At 43.7% G+C, this 24149-nt stretch overlaps 1 protein-coding gene across 1 annotated transcript; it reads right to left on the bottom strand.

Moving 5' to 3' along the window:
• Positions 1–19791: 19791 nt before the first annotated feature.
• On the bottom strand, positions 19792–23564 carry LOC101252327 (FRIGIDA-like protein 4a). The gene is made up of 3 exons (XM_004247306.5): positions 22421–23564; positions 21012–21187; positions 19792–20495 (listed from the first exon to the last, which is right to left on the bottom strand). Exons 1-3 carry the CDS (start codon positions 23322–23324, stop codon positions 20031–20033), a joined length of 1545 nt encoding a protein of 514 aa, XP_004247354.2. The 5' UTR covers positions 23325–23564; the 3' UTR covers positions 19792–20030.
• Positions 23565–24149: the final 585 nt, after the last annotated feature.

Below are 24149 nucleotides of genomic sequence, written 5' to 3'. Positions count from 1 at the left end.
ACCTTGTCTATGCATATGGTTGGCCAACACGGCTTATCCGACCCATTTGGAAGGTCAAACGAGCCCCGAAGCGAGCATATTCCTCATTTTGACGATTTTCGTGTGCTACAGCACACCATTTTTTGGGTGATCCGTATTCCGACGTCAAAAATGCCAAATGTTTTCGTGGAAGTCCGTCAAGACCTTGTCTATGCATTCGGTTGGCCATCACGGCTTGTCCGACCCATTTGGAAGGTCAAAAGAGCCCCGAAGCGAGCATACCCCTCATTTCGACGATTTTCTTGTGCTATAGCACACCATTTTTTGGGTGATCCAGATTTCGATGTCAAAAATGCCAAATTTTTTCGTGGACGTCCCTCAAGACCTTCTCTATGCATACGGTTGGCCATCACGGCTTGTCCGACCCATTTGGAAGGTCAAATGAGCCCCGAAGCGAGCATACCCCTCATTTCGACGATTTTCTTGTGCTATAGCACACCATTTTTTGGGTGATTCGGATTTCGACGTCAAAAATGCCAATTTTTTTCGTGGACATCCGTCAAGACCTTGTCTATGCATACGGTTGGCCATCACAGCTTGTCCGACCCATTTGGAAAGTCAAACGAGCCTCGAAGCGAGCATACCCCTCATTTCGATGATTTTCGTGTGCTATACACCATTTTTTGGGTGATCCAGATTCCGATGTCACAAATGCCAAATTTTTTCGTGGACGTCCGTCAAGACCTTGTCTGTGCATACTGTTTGCCATCACGGCTTGTCCAACCCATTTGGAAGGTCAAACGAGCCCCGAAGCGAGCATACCCCTCATTTCGACGATTTTCGTGTGCTATCGCACACCATTTTTTGGGTGATCCAGATTGTGACATCAAAAATGCCAAATTTTTTTGTGAACATCCGTCAAGACCTTGTCTATGCATACGATTGGCCATCACGGCTTGTCCGACCCATTTGGAAGGTCAAACGAGCCCCGAAGCGAGCATACCCCTCATTTCAACGATTTTTGTGTGCTATAGCACACCATTTATTTGGTAATCCGGATTCCGACGTCAAAAATGCCAAATTTTTTCGTGGACATCCGTCAAGACCTTGTCTATGCATACGGTTGGCCATCACGGCTTTTTCGACCAATTTGGAAGGTCAAACGAGCCCCGAAGCGAGCATACCCCTCATTTCGACGATTTTTGTGTGCTATAGCACACCATTTTTTGGGTGATCCAGATTCCGACGTCAAAAATGCCAAATTTTTTCGTGGACGTCCGTCAAGACCTTGTCTATGCATACGGTTGGCCATCACGGCTTGTACGACCCATTTGAAAGGTCAAACGATCCCCGAAGCGAGCATACCCTTCATTTCGACGATTTTTCGTGTGTTGTAGCACACTATTTTTTGGGTGATTCGGATTCCGACGTCAAAAATGCCAAATTTTTTCGTGGGCGTTTGTCAAGACCTTGTCTATGCATACGGTTGGCCATCACAGCTTGTCCGACCCATTTGAAAGGTCAAACGAGCCCCGAAGCGAGCATACCCCTCATATCAACGATTTTCGTGTGCTATAGCACACCATTTTTTGGCTGATCAAGATTCCGACGTCAAAAATGCATAATTTTATCGTGGACGTCCGTCAAGACCTTTTCTATACATACGGTTGGTCATCACGGCTTGTCTGACCCATTTGGAAGGTCAAACAAGCCCCGAAGCGAGCATACCCCTCATTTCGACGATTTTCTTGTGCTATAGCACACAATTTTTTGGGTGATCCGGATTCCGACGTCAAAAATGCCAATTTTTTTCGTGGACGTCCGTCAAGACCTTGTCTATGCATATGGTTGGCCATCACGGCTTGTCAGACCCATTTGGAATGTCAAACGAGCCCCGAAGCGAGCATACCACTCATTTCGACGATTTTCGTGTGCTATACACCATTTTTTGGATGATCCGGATTTCGATGTCAAAAATGTCAAATTTTTTCGTGGACGTCTGTCAAGACCTTGTCTATGCATATGGTTTGGCGTCACGGCTTGTCCGGCCCATTTGATTGGTCAAACGCGCCCCGAAGCGAGCACACCCCTCATTTCGATAATTTTCGTGTGCTATAGCACACCATTTTTTGGGTGATCCAGATTCCAACGTCAAAAATGCCAAATTTTTTCCTGGACGTCCGTCAAGACCTTGTCTATGCATACAGTTGGCCATCACGGCTTTTCCGACCCATTTGGAAGGGTAAACGAGCCCCGAAGCGAGCATACCCCTCATTTCGACGATTTTCTTGTGCTAAGCACACCATTTTTTGGTTGATCCTGATTCCGACGTCAAAAATGCCAAATTTTATTGTGGACGTCCGTCAAGACCTTGTCTATGCATACGGTTGGCCATCACGGCTTGTCTAACCAATATGGAATGTCAAACGAGCCCCGAAGAGAGCATACCCCTCATTTCGGCGATTTTCTAGTTCTATAGCACACCATTTTTTGGGTGATCCGGATTCCGACGTCAAAAATGCCAAATGTTTTCGTGAACGTCCGTCAAGACCTTGTCTATGCATACGGTTGGCCATCACGGCTTGTCCGACCCATTTTGAAGGTCAAACGAGCTCCAACGAGCATACTTCTCATTTCGACGATTTTCGTGTGCTATAAACCATTTTTTGGGTGATCCGGATTTCGATGTCACAAATTCCAAATTTTTTCGTGGACGTCCTTCAAGACCTTGTCTATGCATACGGTTTGACATCACGGATTGTCCGACCCATTTGGAAGGTCAAACGAGCCCCGAAGCGAGCATACCCCTCATTTCGACGATTTTCTTGTGCTATAGCACATCATTTTTGGGGTGATCGGGATTCCAACGTCAAAAATGCTGATTTTTTTTGTGGACGTCCGTCAAGACCTTGTCTATGCATCCGGTTGGCCATCACGGCCCGTCCGACTCATTTGGAAGATCAAACGAGCCCCGAAGCGAGCATACCCCTCATTTCGACAATTTTCGTGTGCTATAGCAAACCATCTTTTTGGGTGATCCGGATTCCGACTTCAAAAATGCCAATTTTTTTTGTGGACGTCCGTCAAGACATTGTTTATGCATCCGGTTGGCCATCACGGGCCATCCGACCCATTTGCAAGGTCAAACGTGTGCCGAAGCGAGCATATCTGTCATTTCGATGATTTTCGTGTGTATAGCAAACCATTTTTTGGGTGATCCGAATTCCGACGTCAAAAATGCCAATTTTTTTTGTGGACATCCGTAAAGACCTTGTCTATGAATCCGGTTGGCCATCACGGCCCGTCCGACCCATTTGGAAGGTCAAACGAGCCCGGAAGCGAGCATACCCCTCAGTTCGACAATTTTCGTGTGCTATAGCAAACCATTTTTTGGGTGATCCGTATTCCGCGTCAAAAATGCCAAATGTTTTTGTGGAAGTCTGTCAAGACCTTGTATATGCATCCGGTTGCCCATCACGGCCCGTCCAACCCATTTGGAAGGTCAAACGAGTCCCGAAGCGAGCATACCTCTCATTTTGACGATTTTCGTGTGCTATAGCAAACCATTTTTTGGGTGATCCGTATTCCGCGTCAAAAATGCCAAATTTTTTTGTGGACGTCCTTCAAGACCTTGTCTATGCAAACCATTTTTTGGGTGATTCGGATTCCGATTTCAAAAATGCCAAATGTTTTTGTGGACGTTCATCAAGACCTTTTCTATGCATACGGTTGGCCATCACGGCCCGTCCGACCTATTTGGAAGGTCAAACGAGCCTCGAAGCGAGCATACCCCTCGTTTCGACGATTTTCGTTTGCTATAACAAACCATTTTTTGGGTGATGTAGATTCCGACGTCAAAAATGCTAATTTTTTTTGTGGACATCCGTCAAGACCTTGTCTATGCATCCGATTGGCCATCACGGCCCCTACGATCCATTTGGAAGGTCAAACGAGCCCCGAAGCAAGCATACCCCTCGTTTCGACGATTTTCATTCGCTATGGCAACCCATTTTTTGGGTGATCCAGATTCCGACGTCAAAAATGCCAAATGTTTTTATGGACGTCCGTCAAGACCTTGTCTATGCATCCGGTTGGCCATCACGGCCCGTTCGACCCATTTTGAAGGTCAAACGAGCCCCGAAGCGAGCATACCCCTCGTTTCGATGATTTTCTTGTGCTATAGCAAACCATTTTTTGGGTGATCCAGATTCTGATGTCAAAAATGCCAAATTTATTTGTTGATGTCCGTCAAGAACTTGTCTATGCATCCGGTTGGCCATCACGGTCCATCCGGCCCATTTGGAAGGTCAAACGAGCCCCAAAGCGAGCATACCCCTCGTTTTGACGTTTTTTGTGTGCTATACCAAACCTTTTTTTGTGTGATGTGGATTCCAACGTCAAAAATGCCAAATTTATTTGTGGATGTCCGTCAAGACCTTGTCTATGCATCCGGTTGGCCATCACGGCCCGTCTGACCCATTTGGAATGTCAAACGAGCCCCGAAGCGAGCATACCCCTCAGTTCGATGATTTTCGTGTGCTATAGCAAACAATTTTGTGGGTGATCCAGATTCCGACGTCAAAAATGTAAAAAAATTTGAGGGCGTTTGTCAAGACCTTGTCTATGCATCCGGTCGGCCATCACGGCCCGTCCGACCCATTTGGAAGGTCAAACGAGCCCCGAAGCGAGCATACCCCTCATTTCGACGATTTTCGTGTGCTATAGCAAACTATTTTTTGGGTGATCCGAATTCTGACGTCAAAAATTCCAAAATTTTTTGTGGACGTCTGTCAAGACCTTGTCTATGCATCCGGTTGGCCATCACGGCCCGTCCGACCCATTTGAAAGGTCAAACGAGCCCCGAAGCGAGCATACCCCTCATTTCAATGATTTTTGTGTGCTATAGCAAACCATTTTTTGGGTGATTCGGATTCCAACGTCAAAAATGCCAAATGTTTTTGTGGACGTTCGTCAAGACCTTTTCTATGCATACGGTTGGCCATCACGGCCCGTCCGATCTATTTGGATGGTCAAACGAGCCTCGAAGCGAGCATACTTCTGATTTTGACGATTTTCGTGTGCTATAGCAAACCTTTTTTTGGGTGATGCGGATTCCGATGTCAAAAATGCCAAATTTTTTTGTGGACGTCCGTCAAGAACTTGTCTATGCATCCGGTTTGCCATCACGGCCTGTCCGACCCATTTGGAAGGTCAAACGAGCCCCGAAACCAGCATACCCCTCGTTTCGATGATTTTCGTATGCTATAGCAAACCATTTTTTGGGTGATCCAGATTCCGATGTAAAAAATGCCAAATTTATTTGTTGATGTCCTTCAAGACCTTGTCTATGCATCCGGTTGGCCATCACGGTCAATCCGGCCCATTTGGAAGGTCAAACGAGCCCCAAAGCGAGCATACCCCTCGTTTCGACGTTTTTGTGTGCTATACCAAACCTTTTTTTGTGTGATGTGGATTCCGACTTCAAAAATGCCAAATTTATTTGTAAATGTCCGTCAAGACCTTGTCTATGCATTCGGTTGGCCATCACGGCCCATCTGACCCATTTGGAATGTCAAACGAGCCCCGAAGCGAGCATACCCCTCAGTTCGATGATTTTCGTGTGCTATAGCAAACAATTTTGTGGGTGATCCAAATTCCGACGTCAAAAATGTAAAAAAAATTTGAGGGCGTTTGTCAAGACCTTGTCTATGCATCCGGTCGGCCATCACGGCCCGTCCGACCCATTTGGAAGGTCAAACGAGCCCTGAAGCGAGCATACCCCTCATTTCGACGATTTTCGTGTGCTATAGCAAACCATTTTTTGGGTGATCCGAATTCTGACGTCAAAAATTCCAAAATTTTTTGTGGACGTCTGTCAAGACCTTGTCTATGCATCCGGTTGGCCATCACGGCTCATCCGACCCATTTGGAAGGTCAAACGAGCCCCGAAGCGAGCATACCCCTCATTTCGATGATTTTTGTGTGCTATAGCAAACCATTTTTTGGGTGATTCGGATTCCGATTTCAAAAATGCCAAATGTTTTTGTGGACGTTCATCAAGACCTTTTCTATGCATACGGTTGGCCATCACGGCCCGTCCGACCTATTTGGATGGTCAAACAAGCCTCGAAGCGAGCATACCTCTGATTTCGACGATTTTCGTGTGCTATAGCAAACCATTTTTTGGGTGATCCGGATTACGACGTCAAAAATGCCAAATGTTTTTGTGGACGTTCGTCAAGACCTTTTCTATGCATACGGTTGGCCATCATGGCCCGTCCAACCCATTTGGAAGGTCAAACGAGCCCCGAAGTGAGCATACCCCTCATTTCGACGATTATCGTGTGCTATAGCAAACCATTTTTTGGGTGATCCAGATTCCGACGTCAAAAATGCAAAAAAAAAATTGCAGACGTTCGTCAAGACCTTGTCTGTGCATCTTGTTGTCCATCACGGCCCGTCCGACCCATTTGGAAGGTCGAACAAGCCCCGAAGCGAGCATACCCCTCATTTCGATGATTTTTGTGTGCTATAGAAAACCATTTTTTGGGTGATCCGGATTCCGACGTCAAAAATGCCAAATTTTTTTGTGGACGTCCGTCAAGACCTTTTTTATGCATCTGGTTGTCCATCACGGCCCGTCCGACCCATTTGGAAGGTCAAACAAGCCCTTAAGCGAGCATACCCCTCATTTCGACGATTTTCGTGTGCTATAAAAAACCATTTTTTAGGTGATCCGGATTTCGACGTCAAAAATGCCAAAAATTTTTGTGGACGCCCGTCAAGACCTTGTATACGCATCCGGTTGGCCATCACGGCCCGTCCGACCCATTTGGAAGGTCAACCGAGCCCCGAAGCGAGCATACCCCTCATTTCGACGATTTTCCTGTGCTATAGCAAACCATTTTTTGGGTGATCCAAATTCCGACGTCAAAAATGCCAAATTTTTTTGTGGAAGTCCGTCAAGACCTTGTCTATGCATACGGTTTGCCATCACGGCCCGTCCGAGCCATTTGGAAGGTCAATCGAGTCCCGAAGCGAGCATACCCCTCATTTTAACGATTTTCGTGTGCTATAGCAAATCATTTTTTGGGTGATCCGGATTCCGACGTCAAAAATGCCAAATTTATTTATGGACGTCCTTCAAGACTTTGTCTATGCATCCGGTTGGCCATCACGGCCAGTCCGACCCATTTGGAAGGTCAAACGAGCCCCGAAGCGAGCATACCCCTCATTTAGACGATTTTCGTGTGCTATAGAAAACCATTTTTTGGGTGATCCGGATTCAGACGTCAAAAATGCCAAATCTTTTTGTGGACGTCCGTCAAGACCTTGTCAATGCATCCGGTTGGCCCTCACGGCCTGTCCGACCCATTTGGAAGGTCAAACGAGTCCCGAAGCGAGCATACCCCTCATTTTGACGATTTTCGTGTGCTATATCAAACCATTTTTGGGTTATCCGGATTTTAACGTCAAAAATGCCAAATTTTTTTATGGACATCCGTCAAGACGTTGTCTATGAATCCGGTTGGCCATCACGGCCCGTCCGACCCATATGGAAGGTCAAACGAGCCTCGAAGCGAGCATACCCCTCATTTTGATGATTTTCATGTGCAATAGCAAACTATTTTTTAGGTGATCCGGATTCCGATGTCAAAAATGCCAAATTTTTTTGTGGAAGTCCGTCAAGACCTTTCTCCGCATCCGGTTGGCCATCACGGCCCGTCCAACCCATTTGAAAGGTCAAACGAGTCCCGAAGCGAGTATACCCCTCATTTTGACGATTTTCGTGTGTTATAGCAAACCATTTTTTGGGTGATCCAAATTCCGACGTCAAAAATGCCAAATTTTTTTGTGGAAGTCCGTCAAGACCTTGTCTATGCATACGGTTTGCCATCACGGCCCGTCCGAGCCATTTGGAAGGTCAATCGAGTCCCGAAGCGAGCATACCCCTCATTTCGACTATTTTCGTGTGCTATAGCAAATCATTTTTTGGGTGATCCGGATTCCGACGTCAAAAATGCCAAATTTATTTATGGACGTCCTTCAAGACTTTGTCTATGCATCCGGTTGGCCATCACGGCCAGTCCGACCCATTTGGAAGGTCAAACGAGCCACGAAGCGAGCATACCCCTCATTTAGACGATTTTCGTGTGCTATAGAAAACCATTTTTTGGGTGATCCGGATTCAGACGTCAAAAATGCCAAATCTTTTTGTGGACGTCCGTCAAGACCTTGTCAATGCATCCGGTTGGCCCTCACGGCCTGTCCGACCCATTTGGAAGGTCAAACGAGTCCCGAAGCGAGCATACCCCTCATTTTGACGATTTTCGTGTGCTATATCAAACCATTTTTGGGTGATCCGGATTTTAACGTCAAAAATGCCAAATTTTTTTATGGACATCCGTCAAGACGTTGTCTATGAATCCGGTTGGCCATCACGGCCCGTCCGACCCATATGGAAGGTCAAACGAGCCTCGAAGCGAGCATACCCCTCATTTTGATGATTTTCATGTGCAATAGCAAACTATTTTTTGGGTGATCCGGATTCCGATGTCAAAAATGCCAAATTTTTTTGTGGAAGTCCGTCAAGACCTTTCTCCGCATCCGGTTGGCCATCACGGCCCGTCCAACCCATTTGAAAGGTCAAACGAGTCCCGAAGCGAGTATACCCCTCATTTTGACGATTTTCGTGTGTTATAGCAAACCATTTTTTGGGTGACCCGGATTCCAACTTCAAAAATGCCAAATTTTTTTGTGGACGTCCGTCAAGACCTTGTCTATGCATCCGGTTGGCCATCACGGCCCGTCCGACCCATTTGGAAGGTCAAACGAGCCCCGGAGCGAGCATACCCCTCATTTCGACTATTTTCGTGTGCTATAGCAAACCTTTTTTTGGGTGATCCGGATTCCGACTTCAAAAATGCCAAATTTTTTTGTGGACATCCGTCAAGACCTTGTCTATGCATCCGGTTGGCCCTCACGGCCTGTCCGACCAATTTTGAAGGTCAAACGAGCCTCGAAGCGAGCATACCCCTAATTTAGACGATTTTCATGTGCTATAGCAAATCATTTTTTGGGTGATCCGGATTCCGACGTCAAAAATGCCAAATTTTTTTGTGGACGTCCTTCAAGACCTTGTCTATGCATTCAGTTGGCCCTCACGGCCTGTCCGGTCCATTTTGAAGGTTAAACGAGCCCCGAAGCGAGCATACCCCTCATTTCGATGATTTTCGTGTGCTATAGCAAACCTTTTTTTGGGTGATCCGAATTCCGACGTCAAAAATGCCAAATTTTCTTATGGACATCCATCAAGACCTTGTCTATGCATACGGTTTGCCATCACGACCCGTCCGACCCATTTGGAAGGTCAAACGAGCCCCGAAGCGAGCATACCCCTCATTTCGACGATTTTCGTGTGCTATAGCAAACCATTTTTTGGGTGATCCGAATTCCGACGTCAAAAATTCCAAAAATTTTTGTAGACGTCTGTAAAGACCTTGTCTATGCATCCGGTTTGCCATCACGGCCCGTCCGACCCATTTTGAAGGTCAAACGAGCCCCGGAGCGAGCATACCCCTCATTTCGACTATTTTCGTGTGCTATAGCAAACCATTTTTTGGGTGATCCGGATTCCGACTTCAAAAATGCCAAATTTTTTTGTGGACATCTGCCAAGACCTTTTCTCTGCATCCGGTTGGCCCTAAAGCCCTTCTGACCCATTTTGAAGGTCAAACGAGCACCGAAGCGAGCATACCCCTCATTTCGACGATTTTCGTGTGCTATAGCAATCCATTTTTTTTGTGATCCGGATTCCAATGTCAAAAATGCCAAATTTTTTTTGTGGACGTCCGTCAAGACCTTGTCTATGCATCCTGTTGGCCCTCATAGCCCTTCCGACCCATTTTGAATGTCAAACGAGCCCCGAAGCGAGCATACCCCTCATTTCGACGATTTTTGTGTGCTATAGCAAACCATATTTTGGGTGATCCGGATTCCGACGTTAAAAATGTCAAATGTTTTTGTGGACGTCCTTCAAGACCTTGTTTATGCATCTGGTTGGCCCTCATGGCCCTTCCGACCCATTTTCAAGGTCAAACGAGCCCTGAGGCGAGCATACCCCTCATTTCGATGATTTTCGTGTGCTATAGCAAATTATTTTTTGGGTGATCCGGATTCCGACGTCAAAAATGCCAAATTATTTTGTCGACGTCCGTCAAGACCTTGTCTATGCATCCTGTTGGCCCTCAGGGCCCTTTCAACCATTTAAATAGGTCAAACGAGCCCCAAAGCGAGCATACCCCTCATTTCGACGATTTTCGTGTGCTATAGCAAACCATTATTTGGATGATCCGGATTCCTACGTCAAAAATGCCAAATTTTTTTGTGGACGTCCGTCAAGACCTTTTCTATGCATCCGGTTTGCCCTCACGGTCCTTCAGACCCATTTTGACTGTTAAACTAGCCCTGAAGCGAGAATATCCCTCATTTCGACGATTTTCGTGTGCTATAGCAAACCATTATTTGGATGATCCGGATTCCTACGTCAAAAATGCCAAATTTTTTTGTGGACGTCCTTCAAGACCTTGTTTATGCATCCGGTTGGCCCTCACGGCCCTTCCAACCCATTTTGAAGAACAAACGAGCCCCGGAGTGTGCATACCCCTCATTTCGACGATTTTTGTGTGCTATAGCAAAACATTTTTTGGGTGATCCGGATTCTGACGTCAAAAATGCCAAAAAATTTTGTGGACGTCCGTCAAGACCTTGTCGATGCATCCGGTTGGCCCTCACGGCCCTTCCGACACATTTTGAAGGTAAAACGAGCCCCGAAGCGAGCATACCCCTCATTTCGATTATTTTTGTGTGCTACAACAAACCATTTTTTGGGTGATCCGGATTCCGACGTCAAAAATGCCAATTTTTTTGTGGACGTCCGTCAATTCCTTGTTTATGCATCCGGTTGGCCCTCACGGCCCTTCCGACCCATTTTGAAGGTCAAACGATCCCTGAAGCGAGCATACCCCTCATTTCGACGATTTTCGTGTGCTATAGCAAACCATTTTTTGGCTGATCCGGATTCTAACGTCAAAATGCTAAAGTTTTTTTGTGGACGTCCGTCAAGACCTTTTCTATGCATCCGGTTTGCCCTCACGGCCCTTCCGACCCATTTTTAAGGTCAAACAAGCCCCGAAGCGAGCATACCCCTCATTTCGACGATTTTCGTGTGCTATAACAAACCATTTTTTGGGTGATCCGGATTTCGACATAAAAAATGCCAAATTTTTTTGTGGACGTCCTTCAAGACTTTTCTATGCATCTGATTGGCCCTCACGGCCCGTCTGACCCATTTTGAAGGTCAAACGATCCCCGAAGCGAGCATTCCCCTCATTTCGACGATTTTCGTGTGCTATAGCAAACCATTTTTTGGGTGATCCAGATTCCGACGCCAAAAATGCCAAATTTTTTTGTGGACATTCTTCTAGACCTTGTCTATGCATCCGGTTGGCCCTCATGGCCCGTCCGACCCATTTTGAAGGCCAAACGATCCCAGAAGCGAGCATTCCCCTCATTTTGACGATTTTCGTGTGCTATAGCAAACCATTTTTGGGTGATCCGGCTTCGAGGTCAACAATGCCAAAACTTTTGTGTACGTCCGTCAAGACCTTGTCTATGCATCCGATTAGGCCTCACGGCCTGTCCGACCCATTTTGAAGGTCAAACGAGCCCTGAAGTGAGCATACCCCTCATTTCGATGATTTTCGTAGCAACCCATTTTTTTGGTGATATAGATTTCGACGTCAAAAATGCTAAATTTTTTTTGTGGACGTCTGTCAAGACCTTGTCTATGCTTCCGGTTGGACCTCATGTCCCATCCGAACCATTTGAAGGTCAAACGAGCCCTGAAGCGAGCTACCCCTCATTTCGACGATTTTTGTGTGCTATAGCAAACCATTTTTTGGGTGATAAGGATTCCGACGTCAAAAATGCCAAATTTTTATGTGGACGTCCGTCAAGACCTTATCTATGCATCCGGTTGGCCTTTACAGCCCGTCCGACCCATTTTGAATGTCAAACGAGCCCCGAAGTGAGCATACTACTCATTTCGACGATTTTCGTGTGCTATAGCAAACCATTTTTGGGTGATCCAAATTCCGAAGTCAAAAATGCCAATTTTTTTTGTGGACGTGCGTCAATACCTTTTCTATGCATCCGATTGTCCCTCACGTCCCGTCCAACCCATTTTGAAGGTCAAACGAGCCCCGAAGCGAGCATACCCTCATTTAGACGATTTTCGTGTGCTATAGAAAACCACTTTTTGGTTGATCCGGATTCCAACATCAAAAATGCTAAAAAAAATTGTGGACGTCCGTCAAGACCTTTTCTATGCATTCGTTTGGCCGTCACGGCCCGTCCGACCCATTTTGAAGGTCCAACAAGCCTCAAAGCGTGCATACCCCTCATTTCGTTGATTTTCATGTGCTATAGCAAACCATTATTTGGATAATCTGGATTCCTACGTCAAAAATGCCAAATTTTTTTGTGGACGTCCGTCAAGACCTTTTCTATGCATCCGGTTGGCCCTCACGGCCCTTCAGACCCATTTTGAATGTCAAACTAGCCCTGAAGCGAGCATACCCCTCATTTCGACGATTTTCATGTGCTACAACAAAATATTTTTTGGGTGATCCGGATTCCGGCGTCAAAAATGTTTTTTTGTGGACATCCTTCAAGACCTCGTCTATGCATCCGGTTTGACCTCACAGCCCGTCCGACCCATTTTGAACGTCAAACGAGCGCTGAAGCGAGCATACCTCTCATTTCGACGATTTTCGTGTGTTATAGCAAACCATATTTTGGGTGATCCGGATTCCGACGTTAAAAATGCCAAATTTTTTTGTGGACGTCCTTCAAGACATGGTTTATGCATCCGGTTGGCCCTCACGGCTCTTCCGACCCATTTTGAACGTCAAACGAGCCCCGAAGTGAGCATACCCCTCATTTCAACGATTTTCGTGTGCTATAGCAAACTATTTTTTGGGTGATCCGGATTCTGACGTCAAAAATGCCAAAAAATTTTGTGGACGTCCTGCAAGACCTTGTCTATGCATCCGGTTGGCCCTCACGGCCCTTCCGACACATTTTGAAGGTCAAACGAGCCCCGAAGTGAGCATACCCCTCATTTCGATGATTTTTGTGTGCTATAACAAACCATTATTTGGATGATCCGGATTCCTACGTCAAAAATGCCAAATTTTTTTGTGGACGTCCGTCAAGACCTTGTCTATGCATCCGGTTGGCCATCACGGACCGTCCAACCCATTTTGAAGTTCAAACGAGCCCCGAAGCGAGCATACCCCTCATTTTGTTGATTTTCATGTGCTATAGCAAATCATTTTTTTGTAATCCAGATTCCCACGTCAATAATGCCAAATTTTTTTGTGGACGTCCTTCAAGACATTGTATAGGCATCCGGTTTTCAATCACGGACCGTCCGACCCATTTTGAAGGTCAAACGAGCCCCAAAGCGAGCATACCCCTCATTTCAACGATTTTCGTGTGCAGCAAACCATTATTTGGGTGATCCGGATTCCTACGTCAAAAATGCCAAATTTTTTTGTGGATGTCCGTCAAGACCTTTTCTATGCATCCGGTTGGCCCTCAAGGCCCTTCAGACCCATTTTGAATGTCAAACTAGCCCTGAAGCGAGCATACCCCTCATTTCGACGATTTTCATGTGCTACAGCAAAATATTTTTTGGGTGATCCGGATTCCGACGTCAAAAATGCCAAATTTTTTTGTGGACATCCTTCAAGACCTTGTTTATGCATCCGGTTGGCCCTCACGGCCCGTCCGACCAATTTTGAACGTCAAACGAGCCCCGAAGCGAGCATATCTTTCATTTCGACGATTTTCGTGTGCTATAGAAAACCATTTTTGGGTGATCCGGATTCCGACGTTAAAAATACCAAAATTTTTTGTGGACGTCCGTCAAGACCTTTTCTATGCATCCGGTGTGCCCTCAAGGCCCTTCAGACCCATTTTGAATGTCAAACAAGCCCTGAAGCGAGCATACCCCTCATTTCGACGATTTTCATGTGCTACAGCAAATCATTTTTTTGGTGATCCAGATTTCAACGTCAAAAATGCCAAATTTTTTGGTGGACATCCTTCAAGACCTCGTCTGTGCATCCGGTTGGCCCTCACGGCCCGTCCGACCAATTTTGAACGTCAAACGAGCCCCGAAGCGAGCATACCTTTCATTTCGACGATTTTCGTGTGCTATAGAAAACCATTTTTTGGGTGATCCGTATTTTGTCGTCAAAAATGCCAAATTTGTTTGTGGACGCCCGTCAAGACCTTGTCTATGCATCCGGTTGGCCCTCACAGCCCTTCCGACCCATTTTGAAGGTCAAACGCGCCCCAAAGCGAGCATACCCCTTATTTCGACGATTTTCATGTGCTATAGCAAAATATTTTTTGGGTGATCCGGATTCAGACGTCAAAAATGCCAAATTTTTTATGGACGTCCATCAAGACCTTGTCTATGCATCCGGTTGGACCTCACGGCCCGCCCGACCAATTTAAAGGTCAAACGAGCCCCGAAGCGAGCATACCCCTCATTTCGACAATTTTCGTGTGCTCTAGCAACCATTTTTGGGTGATCCAAACGTCCGTCAAGACCTTGTATATGCATCCGGTTGACCCTCACGGCCCGTCCGACCCATTTTGAAGGTCAAACAAGCCCCGAAACGAGCATACCCCTTATTTCGACAATTTTCGTGTTCTATAGCAAACCATTTTTGGGTGATCCGGATTCGGGCGTCAAAAATGCCAAAAATTTTTGTGGACGCCCGTCAAGACCTTGTCTATGCATCCGGTTGGCCCTCACAGCCCGTCCGACCCATTTTGAAGGTCAAACGCGCCCCAAAGCGAGCATACCCCTTATTTCGACGATTTTCATGTGCTATAGCAAAATATTTTTTGGGTGATCCGGATTCAGACGTCAAAAATGCCAAATTTTTTTGTGGACGTCCTTCAAGACCTTGTCTATGCATCCGGTTGGACCTCACGGCCCGCCCGACCAATTTAAAGGTCAAACGAGCCCCGAAGCGAGCATACCCCTCATTTCGACAATTTTCGTGTGCTCTAGCAACCATTTTTTGGGTGATCCAAACGTCCGTCAAGACCTTGTATATGCATCCGGTTGACCCTCACGGCCCGTCCGACCCATTTTGAAGGTCAAACAAGCCCCGAAACGAGCATACCCCTTATTTCGACAATTTTCGTGTTCTATAGCAAACCATTTTTGGGTGATCTGGATTCGGGCGTCAAAAATGCCAAAAATTTTTGTGGACGCCCGTCAAGACCTTGTCTATGCATCCGGTTGGCCCTCACAGCCCGTCCGACCCATTTTGAAGGTCAAACGCGCCCCAAAGCGAGCATACCCCTTATTTCGACGATTTTCATGTGCTATAGCAAAATATTTTTTGGGTGATCCGGATTCAGACGTCAAAAATGCCAAATTTTTTTGTGGACGTCCTTCAAGACCTTGTCTATGACTTCGGTTGGCTCTCACAGCCCGTCCGACCCATTTTGAAGGTCAAACGAGCCCCAAAGCGAGCATACCTCTCATTTCGACGATTTTCTTGTGCTATAGCAAACCATTTTTTGGGTGATCCGGATTTCGATGTCAAAAATGCAAAAAAATTTTGTGGACGTCCGTCAAGACCTTGTCTATGCATCCGGTTGGCCCTCACGGCCAGTCCGACCCATTTTGAAGGTCTAACAAGCCCCGAAGCGAGCATACCCCTCATTTTGACGATTTTCGTGTGCTGTAGCAAATCATTTTTTGGGTGATCCGGATTCCGGCGTCAAAAATGCCAAATTTTTTTGTGGACGTCCGTCAAGACCTTGTCTATGCATCCGGTTGGCCCTCACGGCCTGTCCGACCAATTTTGAAGGTCAAACGAGCCTCGAAGCGAGCATACCCCTAATTTAGATGATTTTCGTGTGCTATAGCAAATCATTTTTTGGGTGATCCGGATTCCGACGTCAAAAATGCCAAATTTTTTTGTGGACGTCCTTCAAGACCTTGTCTATGCATCCGGTTGGCCCTCACGGCCTGTCCGGCCCATTTTGAAGGTCAAACGAGCCCCGAAGCGAGCATACCCCTCATTTCGATGATTTTCGTGTGCTATAGCAAACCATTTTTTGGGTGATCCGAATTTCGACGTCAAAAATGCCAAATTTTCTTATGGACATCCATCAAGACCTTGTCTATGCATCCGGTTGGACCTCACAGCCCGTTCGACCCATTTAAAGGTTAAACGAGCCCCGAAGTATGCATACCCCTCTCTTCGACGATTTTCGTGTGCTATAACAAACCATTTTTTGGGTGATCCAGATTCCGACGTCGAAAATGCCAAATTTTTTTGTGGACGTATGTCAAGACCTTTTCTATGCATCCGGTTGGCCCTCACGGACCGTGCGACCCATTTTGAAGGTCAAACGAGCCCCGAAGCGAGCATACCCCTCATTTCGACGATTTTCGTGTGGTGTAGCAAACCATTTTTTGGGTGATCCGGATTTCGTCGTCAAAAATGCCAAATTTTTTTGTGGACATCCGTCAAGACCTTGTCTATGCATCCGGTTGGCCCTCACGACCCGTCCGATCCATTTTGAAAGTCAAACGAGCCCCGAAACGAGCATACCCCTCATTTTGACGATTTTCGTATGTTATAGCAAACCATTTTTTGGGTGATCAGGATTCCAATGTCAAAAATGCCAAATTTTTTTGCAGACGTCCGTCAAGACCTTGTCTACGTATCCGGTTGACCCTCACGGCCCGTCTGACCCATCTTGAAGGTCAAACGTGCCCCGAAGCGAGCATACCCCTCATTTCAACGATTTTCGTGTGCTATAGCAAACCTTTTTTGGGTGATCCGTATTTCGACGTCAAAAATGCCAAATTTTTTTGTGGACGTCCGTCAAGACCTTGTCTATGCATCCGATTGGCCCTCACGGCCCGTCTGACCCATTTTGAAGGTCAAACGAGCCCCGAAGCAAGCATACCCCTCATTTCGATGATTTTCGTTTGCTTTAGCAAACCATTTTTGGGTGATCCGGATTCCGACGTCAAAAATGCCAAATTTTTTTGTGGATGTCCGTCAAGACCTTGTCTATGCATCCGGTTGGCCCTCACGGCCCGTCCGACCCATTTTGAAGGTCAAACGAGCCCCGAAGCGAGCATACCCCTTATTACGACGATTTCTGTGTGCTATAGCAAACCAGCGCGTATACCCCCCATTTCGATGATTTTCGTGTGCTATAGCAAACCAGTTTTTAGGTGATACAGATTCCGACGTCAAAAATCCCAAAAGTTTTTGTGTACGTCCATCAAGACCTCGTCTATGCATCTAGTTGGCCCTCACGGCTAGCCCGACCCATGTTCATGGTCAAACAAGCCTCGAAGCGCGCAAACTCCCCATTTCGACGATTTTCGTGTACTATAGCAAACCAATTTTTGGGTGATCTGGATTCCGTCGTCAAAAATTCCAAAAGTTTTTTTGGACGTTTGTCAAGACCTTGGAAATGCATCCGGTTACCCCTAATAGCCATTCCGACCCATTTTCAAGGTCAAACGATTCCCGATGCGCGCATACCCCCCATTTCAACGATTTTCGTGTGCTATAGCAAACCATTTTTTGGGTGATCCGGATTCCAATGTCAAAAATGCCAAAAGTTGTTGTGGACGTCCACCAAGACCTTGGCTATGCATCCGGCTTGCCCTCTCGAGAAGTCTGACCCATTTTCAAGGTCAAACGAGTCCCGAAGCACGCATACCCTTTATTTCGACGATTTTCGTGTGCTATAGCAAATCATTTTTTGGATGATACAGATTCCGACGTTAAAAATATCAAAAAAATTTGTGGACGTCCGTCAGGACATTGGCTGTGCATCCAAATGGCCCTCACGGCCAGTCCGACCCATTTTAAAGGTCAAACGAGCCCTGAAGCGCGCATACCCCCTATTTCGACGATTTTCATGTAATATATGTGTGCAGTGAGTTAATATCTTATTATATAACTTGGGAAAGATACGTTGAAGATGATAAATGTATACATTTGTTGCAATACAATACATTAGTTTTGGTTCTCAAAATTTTAACTCATAACATAAATTGAATATTTCTTTTAATTACAATTTTGATGATGACGATTGTATAAGAAAATATTTGACTGTAATACATTGAGAGAGGAATAATATTTTTCTTGTAATTATAAGAGACTGTGATTAAAGAAATAAAATTGGAAAAAATAAACGGTTACTTGAAATATTGAAATAAAAAGGAAAAAATGTATATAATGACAAACTAATAAATCAAATTTATAATCACCCTTTGATTTAATTGTGTCCCGTAGCAAACTGTTTGTCAGTCACCTCTCTCCCTCAAACTGTCGCTCGCCACTCTCCTCTCTTGCTCCCTCTCTCGCTCGCTTCCTCTCACTTTTATACAAACACAAGTGTATAAAATATGTATCTATTTGTATAAAGCAAAGGAAGTTGTATAAATACATATATTTTTGTACCCCTCTCTCCCCTCTTCCAGATCTCACTCACCACTCCTCCTAATCTCGCTTGCCACCCTAGCCTCTCTCGCTTACAAAAGCGAAATGTATAAATTGTGTTTCTGTTTGTATAGATACATATATTTTCGTAATATACACTTATAATTATACAATAAAAATACTTCCCTGCCCAGTTTCTTTTGACTTCTCTTTTTCTCGTTTTATACAAATTCAAATCGTATATAATTTCTCTCTTTCTCGTTTTATACAATTCAATTCAATTGTGAAAGTCTTAAATTCTTACTCATTTTAGAATGTTTATAATACAATGAACGATACAAGAGGCTTCGATGTATTCCCTGTCATGTCTCTTTTGCCTTTCTCTCTTTCTCATTTTATCCAAAATCAAATTGTATATAATCGTTCTATACACTTATAATTATACAATTCGTTTTATGCACTTCGTTTTTAACAATTCCCTGCCCAAGTCTCTTTCTCTTTCTCGTTTTATACAGTTCGTTTTATACAATTCGCTTCAATTGTATATGTATGTCGAATTATACATTTATACGTTTGCTATGGAGTGTAATTATGCAAACTTGCTATAGCATACAATTATGAATTTTATGTTTGCTATATGTGAAAGTTGCCCAAATAAAAACATGATAACATAGAAAGTAGATTTAATGAATTCTTATATTCTATATACTAGAAAATTACTTTTTTTTTAATATTAAACATTAAAATGATATTCTACCCTATATAATAAATGGTTAGATTTAAAGGAAAGAACCAGAAGAAGAAACACTTAAAACGTAGACAATGTTGGTTGAAAATTATCACATCTTCCTTTAGACATTGTTTAAAGATTGACAATGCATATTATGAGAACTTATAAATTTCATGTATAAACTCTGTGCGTGGACAGTAAGAGCACAACACGTTACGTGGAAGTTAGATGCATTGTGAGCTAGACGACGTGCGTGATATGAGAGTCGAAAGATAGGATCAAGCCATGAACTGATCATTGTTGTTCGAGTCATTTGAGGAGTTGAACTGTTTTTCAAGGTTTAAGATTTTGAAGATTCAAAAAGAAGATTCAGCAGGAGGCAATAAAAAACCAATCTGTCCTACAGAGAAACTATGACAACACCTCTAAACACATTTTGTTCTCAGATATTATCGTTGGACAGAAATGAACAAATTCACCAGTCATTCCTGTGAGCCAAGCACCAAATAGTCATTGTTAAGCATATTGATTACTTTTCACAACCACCTAGTACTACACATTCAATTAACATCAGAAATACAACCTGCAGTATTGCAGAGCAAGACAGCAGGATAAAAGTCAGAATTAGAATTAACACACACATAAAGCTACCATTAAAGGTTAGTGATTACTGATTACAAGCCATATAAAGAAAGAAATTTAGATTGGGTCATCATATCAGTTGTCACCAGTTTAGATTCATGTTATGTCTATCGGTAGTAAGCTTGCTGGTAAGCTGGGGCCATTCCATTGCAGTAGCCTCCGTATGGAGAGTAGTTCACTGGGGTGCCTGGATAGGGGGCAGCTTCTGGGGAGTAAGGGTAAGGTGGGCTCCTGTTACCGTAGATGGTTGGTGGTGAGGCATATGCTGGAACTGCTTGAGGGTATTGGGTGTGTGGTGGAGACCTAACAAATGCTGGAGCTACAGGGAAAGATGAAACGTAGGCATTTGTTGAACGGCCTGCCTTAGCAGGAGGCATAGGACCACCATTATTGGCTCTCGTTCTTTTGTTTGCTGGTACAGCAGCTGGCCTCTTCTTCTCATTCTTCGGCTTCTCCAATTGCTCAAGCTGCTTCTTAAGGTTCTCGGGTGGAAATTCAGCTTCAAGCTTGTATTCTTCAATGCACTTGAGAACAGAACGAATTGCTGATTGCTCTTTCTTAGAAGCAAAATGCTGTAAAACATGAATAAGCAACAAATGAGTAAATTCAAATAAACAAACATCCATAAATAACCCCCATGTCTCTGTTGTCGTCGTAATCTTGAATGCAACCACAAATCGTTAAACTTTCACATGAACCTTTGAGCTTAGAGCTCAATGGCATCATAGCATATCTAGGACAGACATGCTGTGAGGGGAGCCAAGATTTCTTCCATTATTACATCAAGAAGTTAGGCAACACTTCACTGACTATGTCTACACCCTCTAGTTTCTACAGAAGCACAAACAGAAGTATGCAGAACTTGGCAACGCTGAACACCTAAAATTTTCTTTCCAAAAAAAGAAGTATAGTTACAATGACTGAACCTAATGGCGTTATTGGCAGAGAGAGAATAGCAGAAAGAGAGAGACAGAGACAATCATAGCCAACTACCACTACTGTCGAACAAGATAACTGGGACAATCTGGAAAACAGATACAGGATAGCTAGATGAGATACATAGCAGGAGAAAAAGAATAGGACAATACCGCAGCTCGACCAAAATTATTAGGATCTTCCAGGATTGCAGCAGCAGCTTTTTTCGCATCTTTTAGAAAAGCTTTCAGAAGAGGAACAGGAGGGAACTTATCTGCAAGTCCAACTTCATAAGTGAAATGTACAGCATCAACTTGCTGTCCCCGGCTGATCAGTTCTTCAATCATCTCTGCAGACAAAAATAACAGCATAATTACATACCAAGAATCATTTCTTAAGTAACAGATAAAAAATGAAATTGCAAGTGAGTGACAATCCTTAAATCTATTACCTCACCACATACCTACAGCCAAACAAACCCCATTAAGATGGTATATAAATATAAAAGCATCTAGATCGGAAAAAAGAGGGATGCTCTGGAGATCCCAAAATAGCAGGTTTCATGTGCATAAGCACAAATTACTTGCCCTCAAACACTACCTTAGATCCTGCTTTCGGAAAGTTCTCATTGTGTTTCTTCCAACAGTTCAATACAAAAATGGAGGACTGAAGAATAATATTTGATACACCATACTTTACAAATAGAACTACAGAAAGAATTTAAGGCATGTGACTAGTCTAGGCATTCATTTTCATCGCTTTATAGACATAGCACTTCCACAGAAGAAGCAAAGGGAATGCATGTTGTTATAACCAATCAAGATAGGAGGAGAAAAAGCTGGACCTCGATGAACATGCTTTAGATGTTTATTTTGAAAATACAGAATTCAAACTCAACCACAAACAAAGCATTTGATGTCGCCAGGCAAATTTTCCACGACAAGGAGACAGCCAACTAGGACTAAACAACTAAACACCACATGGGACTCTCATCAGTAGTGAAGATAAGATCTATCTCATACAACTCCTAATCTACTCGACTACACAAGTAAGAATGCCCTCAGATTACAACAGTTTAGCTGAACATCATAACATAAAATGGCAGACTGAAAAAAATACTGCATAAATCAAAAGACCATTCCCGAGACTAGCTAGGAGACACCTCAGAAGCAGCTCCCCCATTCAAACAACTATGGAAGTCCCCTTGCAAAGACCCACTTCTCTGGTCTGATAATAGCCCTTATTAAGTAAGATTTCCTAATACCAACAGTAGATCTCAGTTAATAGCCTAATTTGGCTTTGAGAAAACATCCCATAAGGAATCCCAGCTCAAGAAATGGAAAAACAAGGGCAAAATGACAATATTGCAACACATGGTCACTCAATCAAAGCTACTAAGCTAAATTTCCTAATTAACAAGTACTCAGAACAAGAAGACCGATGACAACAAAAACTACCACTAAATCCCAAGCCACTTTGCTGAATTTAGACCCATTTCACCATGGAGTTCAAACTACTCCTATTTTTTCAAGCCAAAGCAACAACATAAACAACATGGACTAACATAAACACAAAAGGTTACCAGGCATTTTATCACCAAGGCCAAGAGAGATAGCAAGTTTAGGCATCTGTTTCCTCCAAGCAGACCCAACAACAAGTTTCCTATACAAATCAAAGTCCTCATCCTTCACAACTCCAAAAGTCACCAAATGCTGCAAGAAAGTATGCACATCTGGTGTCTTCACATTCTCAATCCCACCTCTTTCATCCAAACTCTTCTTCCAAATCTCCGCAATCTCATTAGCCTTATCCTTCACACTTGGAGTCACCAATTTCCTCTCATTACCCAAAACAGGATCCATCATCACCGGAATCAACGATTCCAACATCAAAACACAAGCCCACCCCAAATCATTGTTCCTTTCATTCCTCTCTTCCCTCTTATCCTCCGGAAACACCTCCGATATCGATTCCAACACAAACCTCGGCGGATCCACACATTCCTCCAACGCTTTCGGGATTTCCAGCCTAAGCGAATCCAAATCCTTCTTCTTCGCCGTCAGAAAGTTCCAGAAACTTCTAGAATCCATCTTGACACAAAAACTCTTCAATTTTAACAACAATCCAGTAGAATCATCAACTTCTGGCTGCTCCACACCTTCATCCAAAGCCAAAATAGCAGCTCTTTTGTTCTCAACAACTTTCTGCAAAGCAATTGAAAGTGAAACATTCATTGAAGTCTCACGCTGTTCCAGAACTTCAAGAGATGCTTTAGTTTCGGAATCCAAAGTTTGGATTTTAGCTTTCAAAGCTTCCGACTTTTTGAGGATATCTTGTTCAAGTGAAGTGAAATGATCAGAAAGTTCCTTCCAGAGAAGAGTACAACTTGTCATTAGAGAAGTTTGTCGCTGGAACTCATCGAAACTCGGCTGCTGTGGCGGCGGCTCCACCGAGTCGAGTTCGCCGGGATCGGCGAGTGAACCCATAGTTAAATTATTGGGAATCGGAAACCCTAGAAAAATTGAAAAGGGGGGAATTGGGGAAGGGGACAAAGTGATTTTGAGGGGTTTGGTGGTGATGATAAACTTAAGGTAAAGAGGGGAATAGTAGAAGATGATGACGTGGACGAACTGATTGTAGCCACGTGTGTTTCTGTATGTCGAAGAGAATTTAGGAAGTTTCTATATTTCAACTAGATGGAAAAATACTAATCCTTACATTAGGACAAACAATTATTTGATCCAAATGGATTGATAAGTAATTTTTTATTATTAGAGAGGCAATATTTAAGATATTTTTTTAATATTATATTTTAAAAAATAATATTTTTTTATTTTTTTTATTTTATGTGGCCTTATTTAATTTGGCATGGAATTTAAAAAATTTATTGAAGACTTTAAATTATTTATTAAATTGTCTTTTAAAATTACACTTACCTTTATCTCTTCTCATAAATGTATTAGCGTATTATTTAAAATTGAATGGAACCAACAAAGATAAAAGAGAAATTACACCTTTAAATACTTATCATATAAGGAATTATAATATTTTTTTTGGAACTGACCAAAAAGGAAATAGTGCCACGTAAAATGTAAAATGAGATGAAGGGAATAGTAATTAATTTAACATTGAAAAATAATTTATAAGGAAGGTTAGTTAATGCATTATTCAAATTTTGGTGGATATGAATTGTTCCTTTGTTTTATTTCTTAAATAAAGATAATTTTTTCCTACTCTCTGATGATGATAAAAATATTTACTGATTTAAAATTTTAATGGAAGGGTTTGAATAATAACAATATGTGTTTGAG

Source organism: Solanum lycopersicum, chromosome 9 (genome assembly GCF_036512215.1).
Source record: "Solanum lycopersicum chromosome 9, SLM_r2.1".
In the NCBI taxonomy this organism is placed as follows: domain Eukaryota; kingdom Viridiplantae; phylum Streptophyta; class Magnoliopsida; order Solanales; family Solanaceae; genus Solanum; species Solanum lycopersicum.
Note: the sequence above shows the minus strand (reverse complement) of the source record. Positions and strands in the feature narration are given on the sequence as shown.